At 38.9% G+C, this 20,773-nt stretch overlaps 3 protein-coding genes across 3 annotated transcripts; 2 read left to right on the forward strand and 1 right to left on the reverse strand.

Moving 5' to 3' along the window:
* On the forward strand, nt 7,813-9,950 carry LOC109225013 (F-box protein At1g47056-like). Its single transcript, XM_019389605.1, has one exon. It carries the CDS (start codon nt 8,037-8,039, stop codon nt 9,639-9,641), a length of 1,605 nt encoding a protein of 534 aa, XP_019245150.1. The 5' UTR covers nt 7,813-8,036; the 3' UTR covers nt 9,642-9,950.
* On the forward strand, nt 12,875-14,618 carry LOC109225015 (cyclin-J18). Its single transcript, XM_019389607.1, has one exon. The coding sequence runs from the start codon at nt 13,897-13,899 to the stop codon at nt 14,602-14,604; it is 708 nt and encodes a 235-aa protein (XP_019245152.1). The 5' UTR covers nt 12,875-13,896; the 3' UTR covers nt 14,605-14,618.
* Nucleotides 14,766-20,261, reverse strand: LOC109225014 (mannose-P-dolichol utilization defect 1 protein homolog 2-like). The gene is made up of 8 exons (XM_019389606.1): nt 19,901-20,261; nt 19,079-19,232; nt 17,359-17,431; nt 17,154-17,220; nt 16,919-16,978; nt 16,248-16,308; nt 16,127-16,168; nt 14,766-15,198 (listed from the first exon to the last, which is right to left on the reverse strand). The coding sequence occupies exons 1-8, from the start codon at nt 20,054-20,056 to the stop codon at nt 15,089-15,091; spliced, it is 723 nt and encodes a 240-aa protein (XP_019245151.1). The 5' UTR covers nt 20,057-20,261; the 3' UTR covers nt 14,766-15,088.

Here is a 20,773-nt window from a genome sequence, read left to right on the forward strand (position 1 = left end):
AGGTCGTGGTTTTTTTACCTTTTGAGACAGGTGTTTTCCACGTAAAATACTTGTGTTCTTTACTTTCCGTATTTGCTATTTCAGCAATAGTAACTTAGACGAACCAGGTCCTTTTCTAATCAGTTTAAGTGAAAAATTGGACACCACAAAAATCACCCCCCTTGTGTGGTATTGAAGTTAAAACATCAGTGTGGTTTGCATTTATTCTTTAATCGTCAATTTCAATATTAATCTATTCTCTTAATTTGTATCAAGTTATATCACGTGTCCTTAAAACCACGTATAAATTCAATTGTTATCCGATCTTAGGATAGACAATTTGGGGCCCACCGTGGGGCTAAGGATGATTGTGATTACCTGGTACGAACTTTCATACACACACTATTTTACACTTGTTCTTTGAAGTATCTTTGATTCTAGGACCAAAATGTCAAACTCTTAGTCAGCTCCTCTACACGTTGACAATGATTTCGTTCACCACGGCGAAAATGATAACATAGCACCAGGAAGTGACATACCCCCGGTTAGCCTTGATGGAGTTCCAACTGTAGATCCAATCGACGTCATCTCACATGTAGCCATTAACGCAAATTTTGCCGTCGATCCCGAGGGCAGCATCCGCGGAGATGTTTGATCGGCTGCTCAAAGCACTCATGGCAGCAAAGATGGCGAGATCAGCCTATGGGTGATCTTCGAAATGTTGTAGGCTCAACAAGTGATCGTCGAAATGTCGCAGGCTCAATATCCCGCGGGCTCGACCCATTTTGCCCGGGACCATGAGTTTTTGGGCTCGGCCCCTACTGGAGGGCATTACCCTTGGATATCGACTTTTGCGAGGAAATTACTTCGTAATAGAAGGGTCTCGATCGGTAGAATTTGTTGTAAGGGCCAAACAATCAAATGAACCATGCACCACATAGGTTGCTCGAACTTGGCATAAAACATGTACGCATGTATCACTGTTTTTCACAAGAATAAAGAGAAGTACTTTCCTTGCAATTATCTTATGTTTTAAAAGTTCCCTCTTTACATCCCTTAAAGAATTTCGTACTTCCAATCTCCTAAAGGTAATAAGCCCAAGGGCCGATTATAACCAGAATTCGGATGATCACTCCCTCACTCGGGGACTGCCGTCCGAAAACAAACTCAAACAGATCGAGTTAAAACATTAGGGACATAAGACCTATTAGGCAACCCCCAAATTTTAAAGGCCACGGCCATATCCACTCGGGGGCTGTTATCTTGGGCAAAGCTGGATAACTCGGGAAAGCAAGCTCATTGGGCTACGCTCGAATTAATAGGCTAAGGCCATATTAACACGGCTCGAAGACGTCCGAGAATCGTAACAATAAATAGGCCTTCAAAATTTTCATAACCGGTTCTAAAGGCTACCATCGACAAACTATAATCTGAGTTACTTACTTTGGGAGAAGGTTCCTGGTAACACCGAACCTCCAACGCCTCTAAAATAAGAATAATGTGAAAACAGGGTTTTTTCGAACTTTCACAACCTAAGTTAGTTTATGCTAAGCCATTCTGACCTTTACGAATACAAGTAATCAAACAAAGGAAAAATTTGAAAGCCGAAAGGGAAAGAAAGCCTTGTACATATTTACCGAATAATCTTTTTACAAAGGAAAGAATGGCCTAGTACAAAAATCTACAATGGCCTAAACGGCCCAAAAAGATGCAAAAAAGCAAAAGATAAAAATATATAAGGGCCTAAGTGGCCTGGTCTTCATCGGAGGCAGCATCTCCGCCCTCAGGATCTTCCCCGCCTTCAGACTCGCTTAAACTCTCGGAATCTTCCTCGGGAAAGGCCAGCTTCCGGGCCCTGGCTTCTTCTGCTTTGGCTTTCTCGATTTCAGCCAGTATATCGAAATCCTGAACATGGACTCCCTCGAGGGCTTCTCTTCGAGTTTGCCACCTTGCATGATACACCATGATCTTGGCCTGCACCTGGATGGCCTCGACGTCGACCTAGAATTGGGCCACTTTAGCATCGGCTTTGATATTGGCCACGGCCACCTGAGATTTGGCCGCCTCGAGTTCCAAGTTCGCCTTACCAAAAATAACCAAGTCCAATTGGGATTGAAGCTCCTTGATTTTTTTGACCTACACCGAGGCCTTCTCTTTTGCAGCTTGGAGCTGGGTCTCAGCCAACTCCAGTTGTGCTTGGACAGCTTCCCTTTTCAAGGCTAAGATGTCCATATTTTTCTTGAACTCCTCAGCCTCAGCCTAAATTGTATCTACTTGTGCCTGAAGCTGCCCGATTTGTTCAAGCCTCTACCAGACCTGCAGGATCGGATAGTTAGTCATTATCTTCAATTCTTCTTCACTATCGTGAAGCACTCAAAATACCTGCTTGGCCATCTCGGCATGCTCACTTCGAGCCACTTCTAACTCGGCTTGAAGCTTCTCACTCAGAAGCTTGTAAGTATCCCTCTTCTCGGTGAGCTCCAGAACCTCAACCTCGTGCTGGGTTAACTACTCCCGAATTCGGAGGAAAGCCTCATGATGAAATACGGAGGCCTGCAAGCACAAAGAAAGGTGTTAGGATTATTTACAACTTCAAAATTTAAAATAAGTAATGAAGTGACACTCGAAGTTACCCGATTCAAAGCATGTTGGGCATCATTGAATAGGCAAGGCACTTCACCGCGTCCATCATGGCCTGGTCCTCCTCGGTCACCAAGCAACTGAGGTAGCTAGCAACCCCTACGGGAGCAGAGAAAATACGGGCATCCTCCGGGACGGAAAAAATTATCGACCACCTGGATCAGGGTTAACAGTGGGCCGGGGAATTGATCCACCAGCTTTGGGCTCGATGAAGACCCAGTGGCACCTGATGACGGTACCTTACTTGGCACTGGCAAGTCACCAAGCCCGGTGACATCTGACGAAGCAGTGGACTTTAATCCGTCCAAGAAGTGGTGGATATCCGCAGCCCCCTGATGCCCCTCGTAAGAACGACTTTCTAGCATACCGGCCTCACGGATTATGGCATCTGAGAACTGAGGAGACCCCCGGTAAGGTCAATCGCCCAAGCACATATTTCGGAGCACTTTCCTCCGTTCGAGGAGTATCAGCCCCGGTCTTCCTCTCAACCACCTAGCTTGGGACGGGGTGGCCTCACCTTCTTCTGGTTTGGGAGTTTCGGCTAAGACTCCCTCACCGACCTCCTCATGTAGGGACGGTCCGATTTCGGCATTCGCTGGTTCAGAGGACTCTTGTATCACAACACCTATCCGCACACGGGCCACCAACTAGGATTTCTCTTCTTCCTCTTCCTCTTCTTCTTCGGACTCGTCCCTTAATCAGTGGATTGGGTCCGAGGATAGAGCGTCGGGCTCCCCTTGGGCTTGCGCGACCTCTTCTCCGGTTTCTTCTTTTTCGAGTCGGGGGAACTCGGGGCCCTTTTTCTCTTCTTTTCATCACCCTACCTCGGAGCATGGAACTCGAAAGTCACATCCTCATCATCAGATGGAGGCCTCATGGCAACATCTTTGGGAAGACCTATAAAAGAAAACATAACCGATAAGAATTCGACTGCACGAGGAGGGAATTAAACATTACTACATCAAAAGAGAAAACTTACCATGATTACGGGCCTCCCATCGACCCTTCGATAGTTCCATCCAAGCACGCTCGGAATATGGTCTCTGTGACACAAGGCCCTCGACCCATTCCTTGAGTTCAGGAACTACGTACGACACCTGGGCCACAGCTGCAACACAAAAAACATCGATAAGGAAGGAGATAAGAGGTAAAACACAAGATTGAACCTTCAAGTCGAGTACTACTTACGTTTCATGTTCCATTTCTCGGGAAATGGCATGTCTTCGGCAGGAAATAGGTCTGAAGTCTTTATTCGAACAAATCAGCTCATCCAACCTCGGTCCTCAGCCTCGTCTATACTCGAGAACAGGGCCCTACTGGCCCGGCGAGCAAGCTTGATCAGCCCCCTTCGATAGAGTCGGGGACTGTAGAGGCGCAAAGGCGATCGAAGGTAAAGGGACATCCCTTGATTTTGCTTACGAAGAATCGCAGGAGAATTACTATTCTCCAGAAGGAAGGGTGGATCTGGCCAAGAGTCACGTCGTACCTCTTGCAGAAGGCAGTGATAATAGGGTCTAAGGGACCCAACATGAAGGGATAAGTGTAAACACTTAGAAAACCCTCAACGTGGGTAGTGACCGATTCCTCGGGCGAAGTTACCACAACATGCTTATTGACCCAGTTGCTTAACCTTGGTGAGGAGATCATCGGTAATTGTGCATATGTACATCGAGATCGGCTCACATCAATCTGGTACTGAGGAGGTCTTTTCAATCTTAAAATCGGCAACAGTAGGGCACCTTGCCCGAATGAATTCCTCAGGGTGAGGTTCCGCCGCAGCCCCATCGCCGGCGGGTCGTGATGAAGAGGCGGCCTTCTTTGCGGTAAGTCATAGAATTTTTCACCATTGTAGAACAGAAGAAAAGGAAATTAAGATGGTATGCGGTTTGCTAAAAGTTCAAGAAATTTAGGTCCAAGAGTTGCAAAGCAAAGGGATTTTAAAAAAAACAAGAATAAGAGGAGTTTTGAATGTAAAGTTTGAATAAAGGAAGGTTAGAGTACTTATAGCTTGTCGGTGACGGTTCAAAACCCATAGTGGCCGACCAGCAACTGACAGACATTTAATGCCTTGGTAACTGGACCGACAGGACGTTTCGGTATCCATTTGTTGCTTACGTCATGTCGGGTGTCTCAGTGACCATTCGTTTCTTACGTCATGGCCCATCGAGACGGGATCGTTTCTCGTCATCTTCTCTCCGAGAAATGAGGGGACTATCTGTATACGGTCAAAACTGGCTCGCCCCTTGTATGACTAATCGAGACTGGAATATGATAGGTTCTTGTATGACTAATCGAGACTGGAATATGATAGGTTAAGGTTCGACCTCGTATTATATCGAACCATGGTGCAAAATTAGATCGTCGAGCTCGTGACCCAGAGACCGATCAAGATCGAGATCGAGCAAGATCGAGGGAAACTTACCGAGCCAAATAACGGAAAGCTGAAATATCCGCAATCGGTCGAGGATCACGGCAGAAATCCCGACACGTATCAAGAAGAGGCCGATTAATTAGCTAATCATGAGATTTCTTACCTCATATATAGAACTGTATCAAGAGTAGGACTCCCCTACTATATAAAAGGGGTCTGATCATTTGTAAAACACATCATATTTACGCAACATAAAGCAATATACTGTCATTTTCTAGCTTTTATTATCTTGTTACTCTGCTCATTAGAAACATCTTTGGTTCAAGGGTGATTGAACTCGAGGGCCAAGGCTATTCAATTCGCGTGGTTTGCATTTATTTTTTTATCGTCAATTTCAATATTAATCTCTTCTCTTAATGTGTATCAAGTTATATCACATGTCCTTAAAACCGCGTATAAATTCAATTGTTATCCGATTTTAGGGCAAACACTTTAGTTTTTGAACTTTATGGTAAAAGCTACTAATATACTCGATATTTGTATAGATTACATATTCTTATCAGTTTTGTGTCTTATTCAAATATTGGAACAAAAGAAGGTGCACGCACATGCAATGCTTGTGGTATATTAGATTTTTCCCGTTGAGATGGTCTATTATGATTGGACATACAGTTTTATGATGATTAAGGACTTTAAATGAAAATTTATGTTTTGCAGCTTCTACGTATGACTATTTCCCGTTGAGTAATTTGAAAAGCTAGGCGTTTTTAAATATTAAAATTTTTATATTAATTAATGTTATCTTCAATCATTATGAAATCTTAAAAATTCGAAAATGCATTTATTAAAGAAGATTCTCGCAAAAAATATTGATCAACCTTGTTTGTGAGCTATATGACAGGAAATGCAATTTGAATAGTTTACAATGAACAATTTATCTATGGACCCGAAACCTTATAATTAATTATTGTGCATTATTGCTTGTGAGTCAATTTAACATGGTTATCTTATTGGCCTTGAGTCAATTTAAGACCAAGATCCTACGTAGGCGTTTGGACATAAAATTGTAAAATTCTAAAGAATGGTGAAAAAAATTTTCAAGTGAAAATAGTATTTGAAATATAGAGTTAAAATTTAGAGTTGTGTTTGGACATAAAATTCAATTTGGGTCGATTTTGAAGTTTTGTGAGTGATTTGAGTGGAAATTTTGAAAAACAGTTTTTGGAGTTTTTCAAATTTTCGAAAATTTTCAAAATGCATCTTCAAGTGAAAATTGGAAATTTTATGAACAAATGCTGATTTCGAAAAAAATTAAATTTTTTTTTGAAAAAAAGGTATTTTTTTATGTCCAAACGGGCTCTTAGTGTCTATAAGGGACCACCCCATTAAAATTTGATAAATATGTTAATCTTGTTGAAGGGGAGTTATCAGTTATGGAGTGGCAGTAAGTTATATCCGTATGACCTAAAAGTTACGAGTTCGAACCATGAAAGCAACTATCAATATTTGCGTTAGCATAACTTGTCTACATCACAACTTTAGGGGTGCTGACCATTTTTTGAATCCCGCATGAATGCGGGAATGTTTTATGAGTTGCACTATTCTTCTTTTAAAATGTATGCTAACCTTCGTTCATGCATCTGCTTATTGATGCACCAACAGACAGGATCGCCAATTATGCGGTATCATATCAACCCACACCATTGCTACATGTTACAAAGAGTTAATTACCTTCTTCCTTTCTATTTACGCAAACATTGGTTCTTACTTTTATTACCGTAATTCGTTTGGTGCATGGGATAAGAACAATAATCACGAGATAAAATTTAGAATTAATTTTATCTTATATTTGTTTTGGTATAAGCTAATCCCGTAACAACTTTTACATTAGAGTGATGAGATTAGTTATTTCATATATCTCGAGATATCCCACCATTACACCAAACGACCCTAAAGGAACAGAGGACACTGTTTCCGTGAATGAATGACACTTGGAATGATTGGATTGTTCGATAAATGAGAAGAGTAAGCGAGGAAGGCCAAATTTTTAGAGTTTATTACTACTTTTAAAATTTAAAAAGGTCTCTGCTTTATATAATTTGCTATTAAATCATCATAATGATAAAAAGACTACTAAATCATTTAAGTTCATAAGATTATCAGCGATCTCATTTTTCAAACAGTTATAAACTTTTCAAAAGGCGCCTCAGAAATTTCATCTTAAATATTTCCAAAAAGTGATCCTTACCAAATTTCACAAGATTAAGACGATATATAAAACAAAATTAATTCTTCTGAACATATTTCAATTACCAAAAATTATAACGTGATGGGTAGAATCCCTAAATAAAAAATTATGTAAAAAATGCTTCCTCTTTCACAGGCTGAATTCGAAGGAAATTTAAAAACAAGTAAAAGGAAAAAGAAGAAAATGTGATTGTGAAAGTTCAAGGCTCGAGGTCAAAAAGTCATAAATCATAATGCATAGCTGCATCCAATTGCGTAGACACACGATACACATGTGAGATCCTTTCTTTTGTTATGTTTCACTTTCAACCCAAGGAGCATTGGAACAATAAAAAAATTATTTTTTTGTGACTTTTAAATTACGGATTCTAACCGTGAATAATTATATTTAGGTAAAATTACCTTTTATTATTCTTTGAGATGTGATATTTTTCTAAATTTGTAATACAAAATGCTTCATGTATCAAACTGTTTTTTTTTTACTAGGCACGCCTACTTGCAGCTTTTAGGTAGTCCACACGGCACGCACTTTTGACTCTTGTTCAAGTTTTACCCCCCTGAAATCAGATATAACAACCATTTCCTAAAACGTAATTTAATCTTTAACACTTTCCTGGCCCTAACAAATTGCCTAAACTTGGAACAAAATCCGAACTAATTCTAATTTGAGGTCCGCTTTCTCACCCGCAATGCAGTTTCTTCACCCGAAAAAGACGAAGACAAAAGGACAGTGGAAAAAATAGCAATTCACCACAAGTGGATATAGTTAGCTTTTTTCCTTCTTTTTGGCTAGTGGTGGATGGGTCAATCAGCTTCCACCGTCGCCGGAGCTCAAAACCGTATCAAATTCAGATCTTCGTCGCCAGTTTATTCCATGAAGAATAGCGACGATTCCGACGATGTTGTTGTTGATGTATTCGAAGCCGGAGATTTGGATTATACTAATTATATTCCTGATGAGTGTTTAGCTTGCATTTTCCAGTCTCTTAGCTCAGGTGACCGGAAAAGTTGTTCCCTCGTCTGCCGCCGTTGGCTCCGCGTCGAAGGTCAGAGCCGTCACCGTCTCTCTCTCAACGCGCAATCGGACCTTGTGACGGTGGTTCCTTTGATTTTTTCACGGTTCGATTCGGTCACGAAACTCGCTTTGAAATGTGACCGTAGATCTACGAGTATAGGTGACGAGGCGTTGGTGCTTATCTCGTTACGGTGCCGGAACCTAACTCGTTTGAAGCTCCGATCGTGCCGTGAGCTTACTGATGCTGGAATGGAAGCTTTCGCGAAGAATTGCAAGGGTTTGAAGAAGCTATCTTGTGGATCGTGTGCTTTTGGAGCTAAAGGCATGAACGCCGTGTTGAATAACTGCTCGGCGCTGGAAGAGTTGTCGGTAAAGCGCCTACGTGGCATCACAGATGGCGCGGCGGCTGAGCCGATTGGTCCTGGTGTTGCAGGAGGTTCTCTAAGAGTTGTATGCCTTAAGGAACTGTATAATGGACAGTGTTTTGGACCGTTAATTATTGGATCGAAGAATTTGCGGACGCTTAAGCTATTCCGGTGTTCTGGAGATTGGGATAAGCTTCTGGAAGTGATTGCTGAACAAATCAGCTGTGGACTAGTTGAAGTTCATCTTGAGAGGCTTCAGGTAAGTGACACTGGTCTTGCTGCTATTTCTAAATGTTTAAATCTTGAAATTCTGCACCTTGTGAAAACGCCTGAATGTACTAATATTGGTTTAAAGACTGTTGCTGAAAACTGTAAGCTTTTAAGAAAGCTTCATATTGATGGATGGAAGACTAACAGGATAAGTGATGAAGGGTTAATTGCTGTGGCAAAGCATTGCCCCAACTTACAAGAGTTGGTTTTAATCGGTGTGAACCCGACATGTGCTAGTTTGGAGAAGCTGGCTACGAATTGCTTGAATTTAGAGAGATTGGCTTTGTGTGGAAGTGAAACTGTTGGGGATCCTGAACTGTCATGCATAGCTGCAAAATGTAATGCTTTGAGAAAACTCTGTATAAAGAGTTGCCCAGTATCCGATCAGGGTATGGAAGCGCTTGCTGGCGGATGTCCGAATTTGGTAAAAGTAAAGGTTAAGAAGTGTAGATTGGTGACTTCTGAAAGTGCAGACTGGTTGAGGACCACTAGGGGTTCTGTGGCCGTGAACTTGGATGCAACTGAACCTGAAAATCCCGATGCAAGCGCCAGTGATGGTGGTGTCCCTGAAGTTGGGAATGAAAATAGGCAGGTGGCCGCCCAAGTAGGTGGTGCAAATATTGCGTCAAGCAGTACCGGGAGGTCCAATTCCTTCAAGGCAAGGCTAGGACTTACAACGGGAAGACATCTGGTGGCTTGCACATTCAGAAGGTGGTCAAGCTTTGGTGGGAGTTCCAGTTCCAGAAATACTTAGAAAAAGGAGCTGACCGAGATCAATGTTATGTTCAAATATTCTGCTATTGGAGTTATTTGGCTCTTATTACATTTATATATTCTTGAGTTCGCGTGCTGGTTAATGCAACAACCGGTTCAGCCTTTATGGTTGCACCTTGTCCTTGAGTTTCCTCTTTTCCCTCATGTACTAGTGATGCTCTTTTTGGGCTTATATGCTTCTTTTACGTGGAGTTCTTATAACTTCTACTGGGAGAGGACTGAACATGCTATCTTCTGAAAAAGAAAGGAAGGAAAAGGTTATAATCCAAAAGTTGGTGATTTTTTAATGTGTTTTGTGGTTTGTGCTTTGCGGAGTTTTCAGTATAAATATGCTCCATACCAAAGATTCAATAATGTGAACACATATTCCTGACATATCAAATGCATTTGAACAGGAAACTGAAAAACAAATGCAGTAGAAGAGACATACTATTGCTTTCTCTTATACACTATGATAAACGCATTAAGCTAATAGGAAGTCAAGATTTTGATTCACTCCTATGTTATTGATGACGTGATATCATGGGAAGATTTAAAGCCTGAACTCAGGATCAACTTCATTAAACACCTCTTATGAAAATTCAGTAGTCTTACAGCTTGTTTGTTCCACAGCTTATACCTAATTAACGTTGTACTTTTTTATATTATATTGTGCTTCATTTATTCACCACTCAAATCATGTGGGTTTGGGGCGTGCCCTTAGCAGGAATTGTTCTTTTATTTTTGGTGAATGAGGGGAAGTTTGCAATAGTGTGATTCACCTGGTAAATGAAGCACAATGGTGAAAAGTCAGGCTTGAATAGTCAAAGCTGCTTCCTAACTGAAAAAGGAAGAGTGTTTCAAGGCCTTGGTATGCTACAATAAATTTTAAAATGCAGTATAGCCTGTTTGTCGGAATGATCTTTCTTTATCATCCTCTCAATGTACCCTATTTGACTTGTGATGACACTTGGGAAACATGTTGAGAACTAGAATATATATTAACTCTGCTATTAGATCAAGATATTGTTTAAGCCAAGGTTTCAACTCTAGATGTTGGGTAAAGAAATAGTTTCAGTAGATTCTCTGGTTCTTTTTGGGTGTTGAGATGTACTTCTGACTCCTTAGAAGCTCTTTACTTTGCATAGACACAATGACACAGCGCTAAGTTAAACTCTGGGTTTGGGGCTAAGAAATAGTGAGTTCGCGTGATACCATGTTGGCTTTTGATTAGTTCTGTTCTAGTTAAGAAAATTTTGGTGACTTCATGTAATTGGAATCCTTCATAAGAATGGAGATCATGGATGGTTTGTGTAGTGATTATTCATACCAGTTCCTCTACTGCTGTCCTTGAAGACCATAATTCAGTCATACGCTTCTTGCGGGCATTGTCTACAATCATTTAGCTAAATCAAAATGAGTATATCAGCTAACTTTATCAGAAAAGGGTGATTGAAGCTAATTTAGAGGGAAAACAACATTTTTTTTGTTCTTCTGCATGCTTTTTTTTATTGGCTTCTTGACCAGCTTCTGTCCTTTAGTCTGGTTTCACGATGAGCTATTTCTTCAGCTTAGTTATGGCTTGTGTCGCTTTCACTAGAGTTTCCTATTAAAAAAGTTATATTAAAGCAACTGAAAACCCTTTGGATTTGGTTCATTAAGCTGCAGCATCACTGATTAGTTCATATTGTGATGGGAGAATGTTACTCTTCGAAAGTAGGTGCGACAATCAATTAAAAGTTGCTGATCTAACTAATTGACCGCCTCATAATTATGATATTGTGAACCGTATTTTGCTGTTTTCTTCATGCTTTGGTTGATAGCAGGTATTGGATGTTATCTTCCACCGCTACAGTGTTTTTGGGTCTTTACCGTATATAGCAGTAATATTCTGCCTGTTTGAGATGCATCTTCAGATTCTGTTATCATTGTTGGTCTAACAGGCAAAGCCTTGTTGGTCATTCGATTACTGAAACTATTGGTCTGAGTGCTATTACTTATAGTTAATTTATCACCAATACTGTTAGAACTTCGGCTATGCTGCATGATTGGTAATTACATGCACGTTTAGGGTTGTGGAGAATTATCCTTTCTTCAGTTATTGAAAATTTAACTGATATATATCTCCTTTTTTTTTAAACAATGGGGTCATTAGGTTTTCTCCACCACTAAATCCAAGTCAGTGAACATTCCTTATGACTTATTCATGTGTGTTCTCATGGTTGATTTTTTATGACTTGAGAACTCACTCTTATGAGACACTGGATTTAGTTAGTTGATTTGGTGGTTAAACCACTGAATTTGCTTGTGTTTCGGAAGGATTTTTTGCTTCCTCTCTATCTTGCTTGATGTCAAAATATTATTGTTGTTTTAAGACTATTACTGTCTTGCACCAGTGGTCAAAATAACTGCAGTGGTTGGTAGTTTTCTTGGGTATGTCTTGATTTCTGTTATGCATTCTCAACGACAATCTGTTTTTAAAATCTAGACTATGTATAGGATAAGCTTTCTGTTATAGGTTTTAAACCTGAAGTAATAGTTGTACCTTAAAGAATATTTTGTTTCTTTTGCTTTACCCAAGGACTCGATAGCATCACATCATATGTAAATGGTGTTTTAGTGATTGGTTTGTAAGCTTTTGCTTGCTTGATTCTGGTTTTATTAATGTATAAGATGTTAGATTTAAGCTTTGAAATTGACCAACTGTCATCACCTGTGGTTGATTAAGGGGAAAAAAACTGGAAACAAGAAACCTGTCCTCCTCCTCCCCCCCACCCCCCCCCCCCAAACCCCCCAAAGGTTTCTGCTTCTAGAATGTCTGCAAATATTGTTGTTGTTTGTTTGATATTTCGTACCTTTGCTTTGTTCATCAAACTCTTCCTTATCCATTGTATACTGTCAATCAATTTTCTTCAAGTAGATTATTATTGAATCTGTTGACAATATTTTGCATTAAGCTGCATCCATAGTGTGTGTTGATCTTAAATGTAATGTCAGAAGCCTATATGTTTTGTTCGAGTCCGAACCAAGTGCTACAGTTTGGTCTGCTGATCTTTAAGAATGTTTGCTCTAGCCCTACCCATGCGACCCTGTGGTCCATAAAGTGGGTGAAAATTATGGGAGACCAAGGTTCACATCTTGGTAAGACAAAATGTTAAGCAATTTCTTTTCATCTATCTTAGATTTAGTGGGCAAAGTCACCATGTATTGATGGTAAATAGATGGTATAGTTGCAGCGTGCTCAAGTTAGCATGAATATCACCGTTATTTAAAAACAAAAAGAATATTTGCTCTAGCTCTCAAAATCCAAACGTGAGAAAAAACGGCTTATATATTACTGCATTGTTGTTTCCGGGCTTCAAACTACCGGTAGCAGTTTATTCTTGTACTCTGAGGATTTGTGCTGGTTGCTATTTGCAAAATAGTAAGATCAGAAAGTTTCTCAGCGTGTCATCATACTTTGTACCAAAATCACGAATAAGTGAAACTCATAAATAAATAGTATACAGTATTCTTGCTGCCCCCACTCCCCAATAATGAATGACCTTTACAAGGCAATTTTTCCTTTCACGCTGCTGTCAAATTCAACCATTTCCCCAGCTTGAATCTCGTTCAATCCATAACCGCGAGTAGGAAGTGGTATTAGTACAATAGATTCAAAAAGAAAACTATAGTGGCTAGAAAAGCTTCGGAGATCTTATGGGAAATTAAAAAGTTGAAGTAAGTTGTGGCTTATAAATAGAAAGATGAGGAGATAAGGGGCGAGAGCTGGTTTCAAAAAGCCACTCTGCTAAGCTTGCTTAAAAAGTTATTCACCGGCGGGTAATCAAAATGAATCCAGTTACTGGGATTTGATACTTCTATCTCTAAATTGTGTTACGCTTGACGATGTTATTTTATTATAAGTATTGGTATGTATTTATATGACGACTTGACTAGTCGAATGAACACTTGCGACAGGAATATGAGCTCCATATTTGAATTGAGATTTCCGATCCGCTGATTGGTTTAGCAATTTATCCGTCCATCTTCTGATGCAACGTGCTACTCAGTATTTGGTGCGATTTTGGATATAGTTTCAAGTTTAGAACAATCCCTGAGTTACAGCAATTGATAATCATACTCATATTTCCTTTATGATTTCAAATCGATTGATCGTTACATTTGGTTCTTTTAGGCATTTCGACAAATAGGTTCTGCCTTTAACCACGAAAACGAATTTGAAAGTTATCTCCAGATTCCAAACGACAGAGAGGATGAAGAAGGAGGTTTGCTGTTGTTTGCGAGGTCGAGTGGTAGAATTCCTGATTCAATCAGCACAGGAGCTTCAAGTTTCACCCATCGTCAAATACTCGGCACTCTCACTTTTCGCCGATCGATTCTACCCATCTCTAAGTTCCAGACAAGGAAATAACGACGCTGCTAAAACCTGGCTCCTACAGCCGCCTCTCAGAGAAAGCAATTTGCAGCTATTTGCTCTCGCTGCACTATGGATCTCAACCAAAATACACGATTCTCCTCCACTTCACGTCAAATGTTTCAAGTCTTTAGCCGACAACACCATTACAGAGCAGCATTTTACAACAAAGGATTTTCTAGAAGCTGAGTTAGTGCTAATGCAGGTTTTGAAATTTGAGATTGGTATGTTAAGAAGCATTGCCTTCAGATTCTTAGAAGATCTAAATACCAAATTGAGGGAAGTTGCTAGAGTTGGAGAACAATTAAATATTGAAGCTTGTATGGATATTATGGACTTACTCTATGAAAAGGGGGAGATTTCATCTTTTAATACTTCTCCCCGTCATCTCGCCGCGTCTATAATGGTTGCTGCATATTTGATCACAGTTCCAGTACAGAAGAGTGAATTCCCCATTCTTCTATGGGTTAAGTTTGTCACGTCGTGCAACGAGGAGGATATTCTGGATACTGTTAGAAGCATTCTAATGCATGTGTTTGAAGCTTGAACGTTGAATCTGTAATTGTGAAGAGGTCGATGATATATTTTCACAGAGCTGATCTTTACCAAAGGCCTCTATATATGTAATGGGACAAAAAGAAATTTTCATACCAAAGTGTTTTTTCGGTATTTTTCATGTAACAATTCAAATACTCAAGAAGACTAGCCTTGAAGTTTAATTTGGACATGGATCAATCTATATTTTGAACTAAGCAAATCTATGACAGATTCTCAGGGGAATCACATGTATAAATGAACTACTCTATTCATGACTCATGTATAGTTGACAACTAAAAATTCAAGAGGACTAGTTTTGAAGTAAATTTGCGAAACACCCTAAATTTTGAACTAGGCAAATCGATGTCAGATACTTTAGTAGATGACATGGGCAAATGAAGGACAGTATTCATGCTCGAGTATCCTTGCATTGAGCTCCATGGTGCCGGAGAAAGAAGTAGCAAAGCCATTCCCAGCATACCAAGCTGAAACTTCTAATCTGTCTTCTTCCCTTTCTTAGGTGCTGGTGCTGGTGCTGGATACAAGAGAATTTGACTCAAGATGGTACCATTCATCAGTATACCAATCACAGATCCCATGACAACTGCAAACAAAATCAAACTCGGAGTTAAAAGGGCAGGATTGATCAAGTTACAATTTTATCATATGTCCCCGAAGAGACAGAATTGATCAAATTACAAAGATTATATAATGATAGGATGTGAATTGGCACCATTACAGAGGATAGAAAATGAGGCTTTTCTTGTTAACTTTAGAATCCTATCAGCTAGAAAATCCTTCTTCCAAAAGAATAGCATTTCATATATCTTAGAAGTGAGAACACCAGTTTAAGTATATTTAAGTGTGTAAGGATTCAGCTAGCAAATGGACACGTCTCCTCAACTATGTATGTCCAAAATCTTTCACATCAGCTCATATCAACTAAGAAAATTCCTCTTTTAGTATTTTGAAATTTCTTAGTATTTTCAACTACCTGCACTATTAAAGGTTATTCTTTATATCGCATTCAAGTAATTTGTTCACTCCAGTTCTAATTCCCAAGGTTGCATGTATACTTCCAAATAAATGCTATAAAACAACCATGAAGGTCACAAAAAGATTTAGTTCTTCTCCATCTGCACCTCCAAACACCATAACTACAGAAAGGAATAAAGCGTGAGTGATATTGATCTAAAAAAATATCCCATACAAGCTCATCTAGTGTTTTCAATTAAATTTTCTTTTCTCTCCCCTAAAACATCTTAACGATACTTGATTTGGACAAACTGAGCCGATGTCACATTCCACTCTAGCAGAAGAGAATTGTTAACATAGTAATTAGCAATGATGGTGATACAGCAGAACCATTTAGTATATCAATCATTGTTATGCGCATTTGAAAAATTAGATTATATTGCAAAATAAGAACGCATCAGTTTTATCATTCTGGAAATAAATTACGCCACAGTGGTTCCATATCCAGCGAGCACTTTGCATAATTGAGGTTTAGATAAAAGAAAATCAGAGCATACCACTCATTGGAGCTTTCTCTTGTAGGCTGGTAAACACTCTAACTGCCATATAGAGAGGAAAAGAGCGGGTGAGAACTTCAATATTTTGTAAGTGCAACCAGAAGTTCAATGGTCAACTTACCCATGGAACCACCAAAGTTCATAAAAAAGGTTAAAAAGCTTAGCTCCCCAGTACTTCTGTTCTGCTCAAACAACATTAAGGATAAAAAAGAATTATTAAATCAAGTAGCTGGCAGAAAAGAATGACTTTGCAAAAATGTAACTGCACGTGCAGTGATTCTTGTCGAACATCATTGGATAAATAAATCTAAGAATTCAATCAGGTATGAAACTTCATGTGTACTTGCATGGACGGTCAATGATTTTATCTCACTTATTTATCATCTGCTTTAAAAGCATTCACATAAGAGCTCCCTCCCTCTCATTACAATTCCATCACATTTGGCATGATTTCCATTGACAGAGTAGAAAATATTCAAGCAATATAGTGCAGAGCAAGGAAACTGCATGTTACAACATATACTTATTAAACACAGTATGTTTCAGTATGGATCAAGTTTCAGATAATTAACATCCCAAAAGAGTTGACATGTTACATACACAATGACAAGTCGTCAAACCATAAGCGAAAAGCTTAATGCTACCAGAAGCGAAAAGTTTATAGGTAAAACGGCATCACATTATTAGAAACACTCCATATGCAAGTCAAATCTGCAAAAGTACCATCTGTTATCTCCGCTCTCAACATCACAGCAATATTAAAATGAGAACCATCATCACACGAATAAGTACCTTAAAATTCTTCCAGATCTGTGGAATCCTTGCAAAAAGAAAAATTGCATGCTGAGAGGCCTGCAAAAAATTATTTCAAGACAAGAATGAGCCGTGGTATACTCTTTCTGTGGAATCCACTTATGAAAGAGATCTATATCTTTGGAGCATTGTAGTCTACCAAAACAAAAAATTACTAATTGAGGGTAGGAGAGCAAAAATATTTTACAGACGGGAATTATAAATCACCACTTACATATAAGGCCTCAAAAAGGATTGGATCAATTTGACCTGCCAAAAGAGTTGGAGCTACAGCAAAATATCTGTTTATTTAAATAGGAGGAACAACAGATTCTAATTTCATCTGAAGGAGCACCTAAAATTAACAAAAAAGAGTAGTCTAAATGGCTAATTTATACGGAACACTTTTTACGAATTCAAAGGTGGGGGAGGTAGGATACAGTAATGCTCTAATCCATGTCTTTGTTCCCAAAGGCTGAGAAAAATAATAGATGATCGCAACCAAAATGATAGCTGCAACAAGTAAAAAAGCACAAGATGATCTTGCAGTCTTGCAGACCTAAAATAAATAAATAAAAGTATCTCCTTCAACATCATCAATTCAACACGGTTTGAGCCTATTACCCATCAGCAAAATATTTCCACACTTGACTCAACAAAAAGAAGAATCAAACCCGCAAATGAGGGGTGCTTTGCAAAATTAAAGTATATTTCACTAACAATTTGAACTTATAGACGAGACACGTTACACAATTTAAGAAAACATAAGAAACTAAGAAATTGAGATATTGAAGTGCAATGAAATGAAGGTGATTTACTCTATCGACAAAGGAGTGAATAACCAAACTACCATATCATATCATTTGCCATGATGAACTCAAAAAAGGTAAATTGGGGTAAATAGGTACAATCTAGATATTCGTTCAAACGCTTAAGAAAAATCATGGTATGATGATGACATGGGTTGAGCTTAAATGAAGCAATAGGCGACCCCAACTTGTTTGGGATTGAGGCCTAGACTTGCTGTTGCTTAACAAAAACCATGCTACTACAAGCATCTTTTATTCCAATCTCGGAAAACAAATGTCCAGCTGCTGTCTCGGATCATCAGCCATTTGGCTTGTCCAGAACTGCTTAAAGGAATTGAATTGGTTGTTCAATGAAGAAGAACCAGTGAAAAAGATGCATGGTTAGCTAAAACAACCACTACACTTCTGCACCCAAACCGGTTGAATGTTGGTCAATGAAAAGGAAGAATAGAAACAGATGCATGGTTAGCTAAAACAACCACAACCAAACAGTTCTGCACTCAAACCAGTAGGACTCCAATGCAAATTTGAGAAGCTGCATCTAGGGATGGCATTGGGGCGGTGTGGGTTTGAGCTTATGTGGGTGCGGGGCGGTTTGATTTTAAAAAAAATTCTTGCGGGTTGCGGGGCGGTTGCGGGTCTTCACTCTCAAACATCAATTTATTAACTGTTAATGTATTCTCTCGGACACATATGATCACTACAATTGACATAAAGAAAGCACAGATGATAAAGATATGGAGTAAGCTTCTTCATAATATGAGACAGCAAAAGAAAGCAACAAACTACCTGTATATTATAGTTTTTTCCTTCTTTATCTTTTCGAATTGCTTTTCTCGTTCTCAAAATAATTACAGCATATTAGACAAACAGAAATGTCTAGCATGAAAATTCAACAACTATCCTTCTTCTTGTAATTTAATTATAATACACAGTATTAAATTTGTAACAAACATTTTCTTTTGACTTCGACACCACCCATCAAATAAGAAAATTATTTTGTTTATAATATGTGACGGCAGTGGCTCACTATGGATTAAGCAAGCTTTTTCAGGCATAACAGCTGCAATTATTAAGTAAAACCACCTAGGTTAGGCATAAAAAATTGCAGCAAAAAAAAAAAAAGGAATCTAGGCGGGGCGGGTGGATGCGGGTATGAGCGCGGGTCGGGTTGATGCGGATGGAAATGCGATGTGGGGCGGGGCGGGTTAAAATTTTGCGGGTTAAGACACAACCCGCACCGCCCGCACCGCACCGCTTGCCATCCCTAGCTGCATCCCCACGCCTTCTCAACATATCAGAATAGAATACTAAATGAATTCCGAAAGCAAGATGCATATGTTGTACATACCTTGAATCAAAAGAAAAACATACTCTCCAAAAGCTGAAAATGGAAGTCCTTTGTGAAGGCAATATGCTAAAGCAATGGTATAACCAGTTACTTCTAGCTCAAAGCTCACAACACTAAGCCCTCTAACACTTTTGTGCTGCAAAATTTTTAATATCTGCAAGAGGAAGAGAAGGGATATGTGATACACTTAGTCCAATCTGTGAATCGCTATAGCCAATAGACGTGCAAATTAAGACAGTAATGACAGCCTAAACAACTTAGCTTACCAACCCATAACCCTATGTTAAATCTTTGTAGTTCCTAAATTTGGGAAAAACAAGATCCCAAAAATTTCGTTGTCTTTCACCTGAAATGTACAACAAGATCACAGAAGCAGCACCGGACGACTCACCTACATAATCTTTAACCTAAAAATATATAAATATTACTTCCCCTATCCTAATTTATAGGGCACCCTTTCCATTTTGTATGTCTTACATTTGATACTATTCCATTTCTATACCGCTTTTACAACTTTTAATAATTCAAATATTCAGATTTTTCTTTATCTGATTACTTTTCAGTTATCACCTTAATATTTTCCTTCAATATTTCCAAGTCAGATTAACATCATAAAATCTGAGCCCACATGAATACCTTGCATAAAAATGGGACAGTGATTAAGTATCAGCTGTTAAGCTAGATGAGATTCAAGATATAGAAAACTTAAAGTGGGTGGAAATTAAATATCATAAATTGTAAGTCTCTAAAGTAGGACACGATAAAATGTAAAAAAAAAAAAAAAAAAAAGAAAAAAAAAGACTGGATTTTTAAGGAAAATACCTGAGGAAGTTTAACAGTGGTGGAGGCAGCAACAATGGCGTAGCCCAGGAGCTTGGATATTAAGGGAAGCAAACAATCTTTTTCTGGAAAATCACCTTTGCTAAGGGATCCCATTACACAACCAAAATCCATACCAAGAAATTTGAGCTCTACCATCTTGATGATTTCAACACAATTCTTTAGGTTTGTATATAGTCGAAGGATAAATCCTTAAAAACGGTGAGCTGATTTTTGAATTTTCTGATTAACGTAGGTTGTCTTCTTAAATGTCGACTTTTTTGCTAAAAACTTCCAGCCATGTTGCTTTTAACGGATCGTTAGTACATGCAATTTGTGTGAGTCGCATTCAGCGAAGATATGTAGGTCACGGCTTAGAATGGAAAATATATACAATACTCTTTAAAGGCTGTCACACTCTATTATTAGTGTCTTCAATAAAGTGATTTAAATATATATTTTTCCGTTTTTCTCTCATATTTCCCCTTTCTCTCCACATACGGCAATTCCCAAACGTGTTGGATACATGGAGTCGACTCTATGTCCCTTCCATTCTATCCAGCCCCCTATCGTTCCAATAATAAATAATCGATTCATCATAAATTAGCTATTTTTATATAGAGCAACCCTCATCCCTTATCCAGATTTGAACCAGAATCTACTATTCATACACCACAATCAGTTCCAGTCTTGAAAGTATCATCCCAAACTGAAGCATAATCAGGAATAGTTCTCGCACACAATTGCCACTAACAAAATAGCATCAATATGCAAGCTAGTAGAAACCAAAAAGACTAACACAATTAATCAGGACAAAAACCAAGAGGTAAAAAGACATTTGTGCTAACAACAATAGAAATGTTAAATATTATTTGG

Source organism: Nicotiana attenuata, chromosome 4 (assembly GCF_001879085.1).
Source record: "Nicotiana attenuata strain UT chromosome 4, NIATTr2, whole genome shotgun sequence".
NCBI lineage: Eukaryota > Viridiplantae > Streptophyta > Magnoliopsida > Solanales > Solanaceae > Nicotiana > Nicotiana attenuata.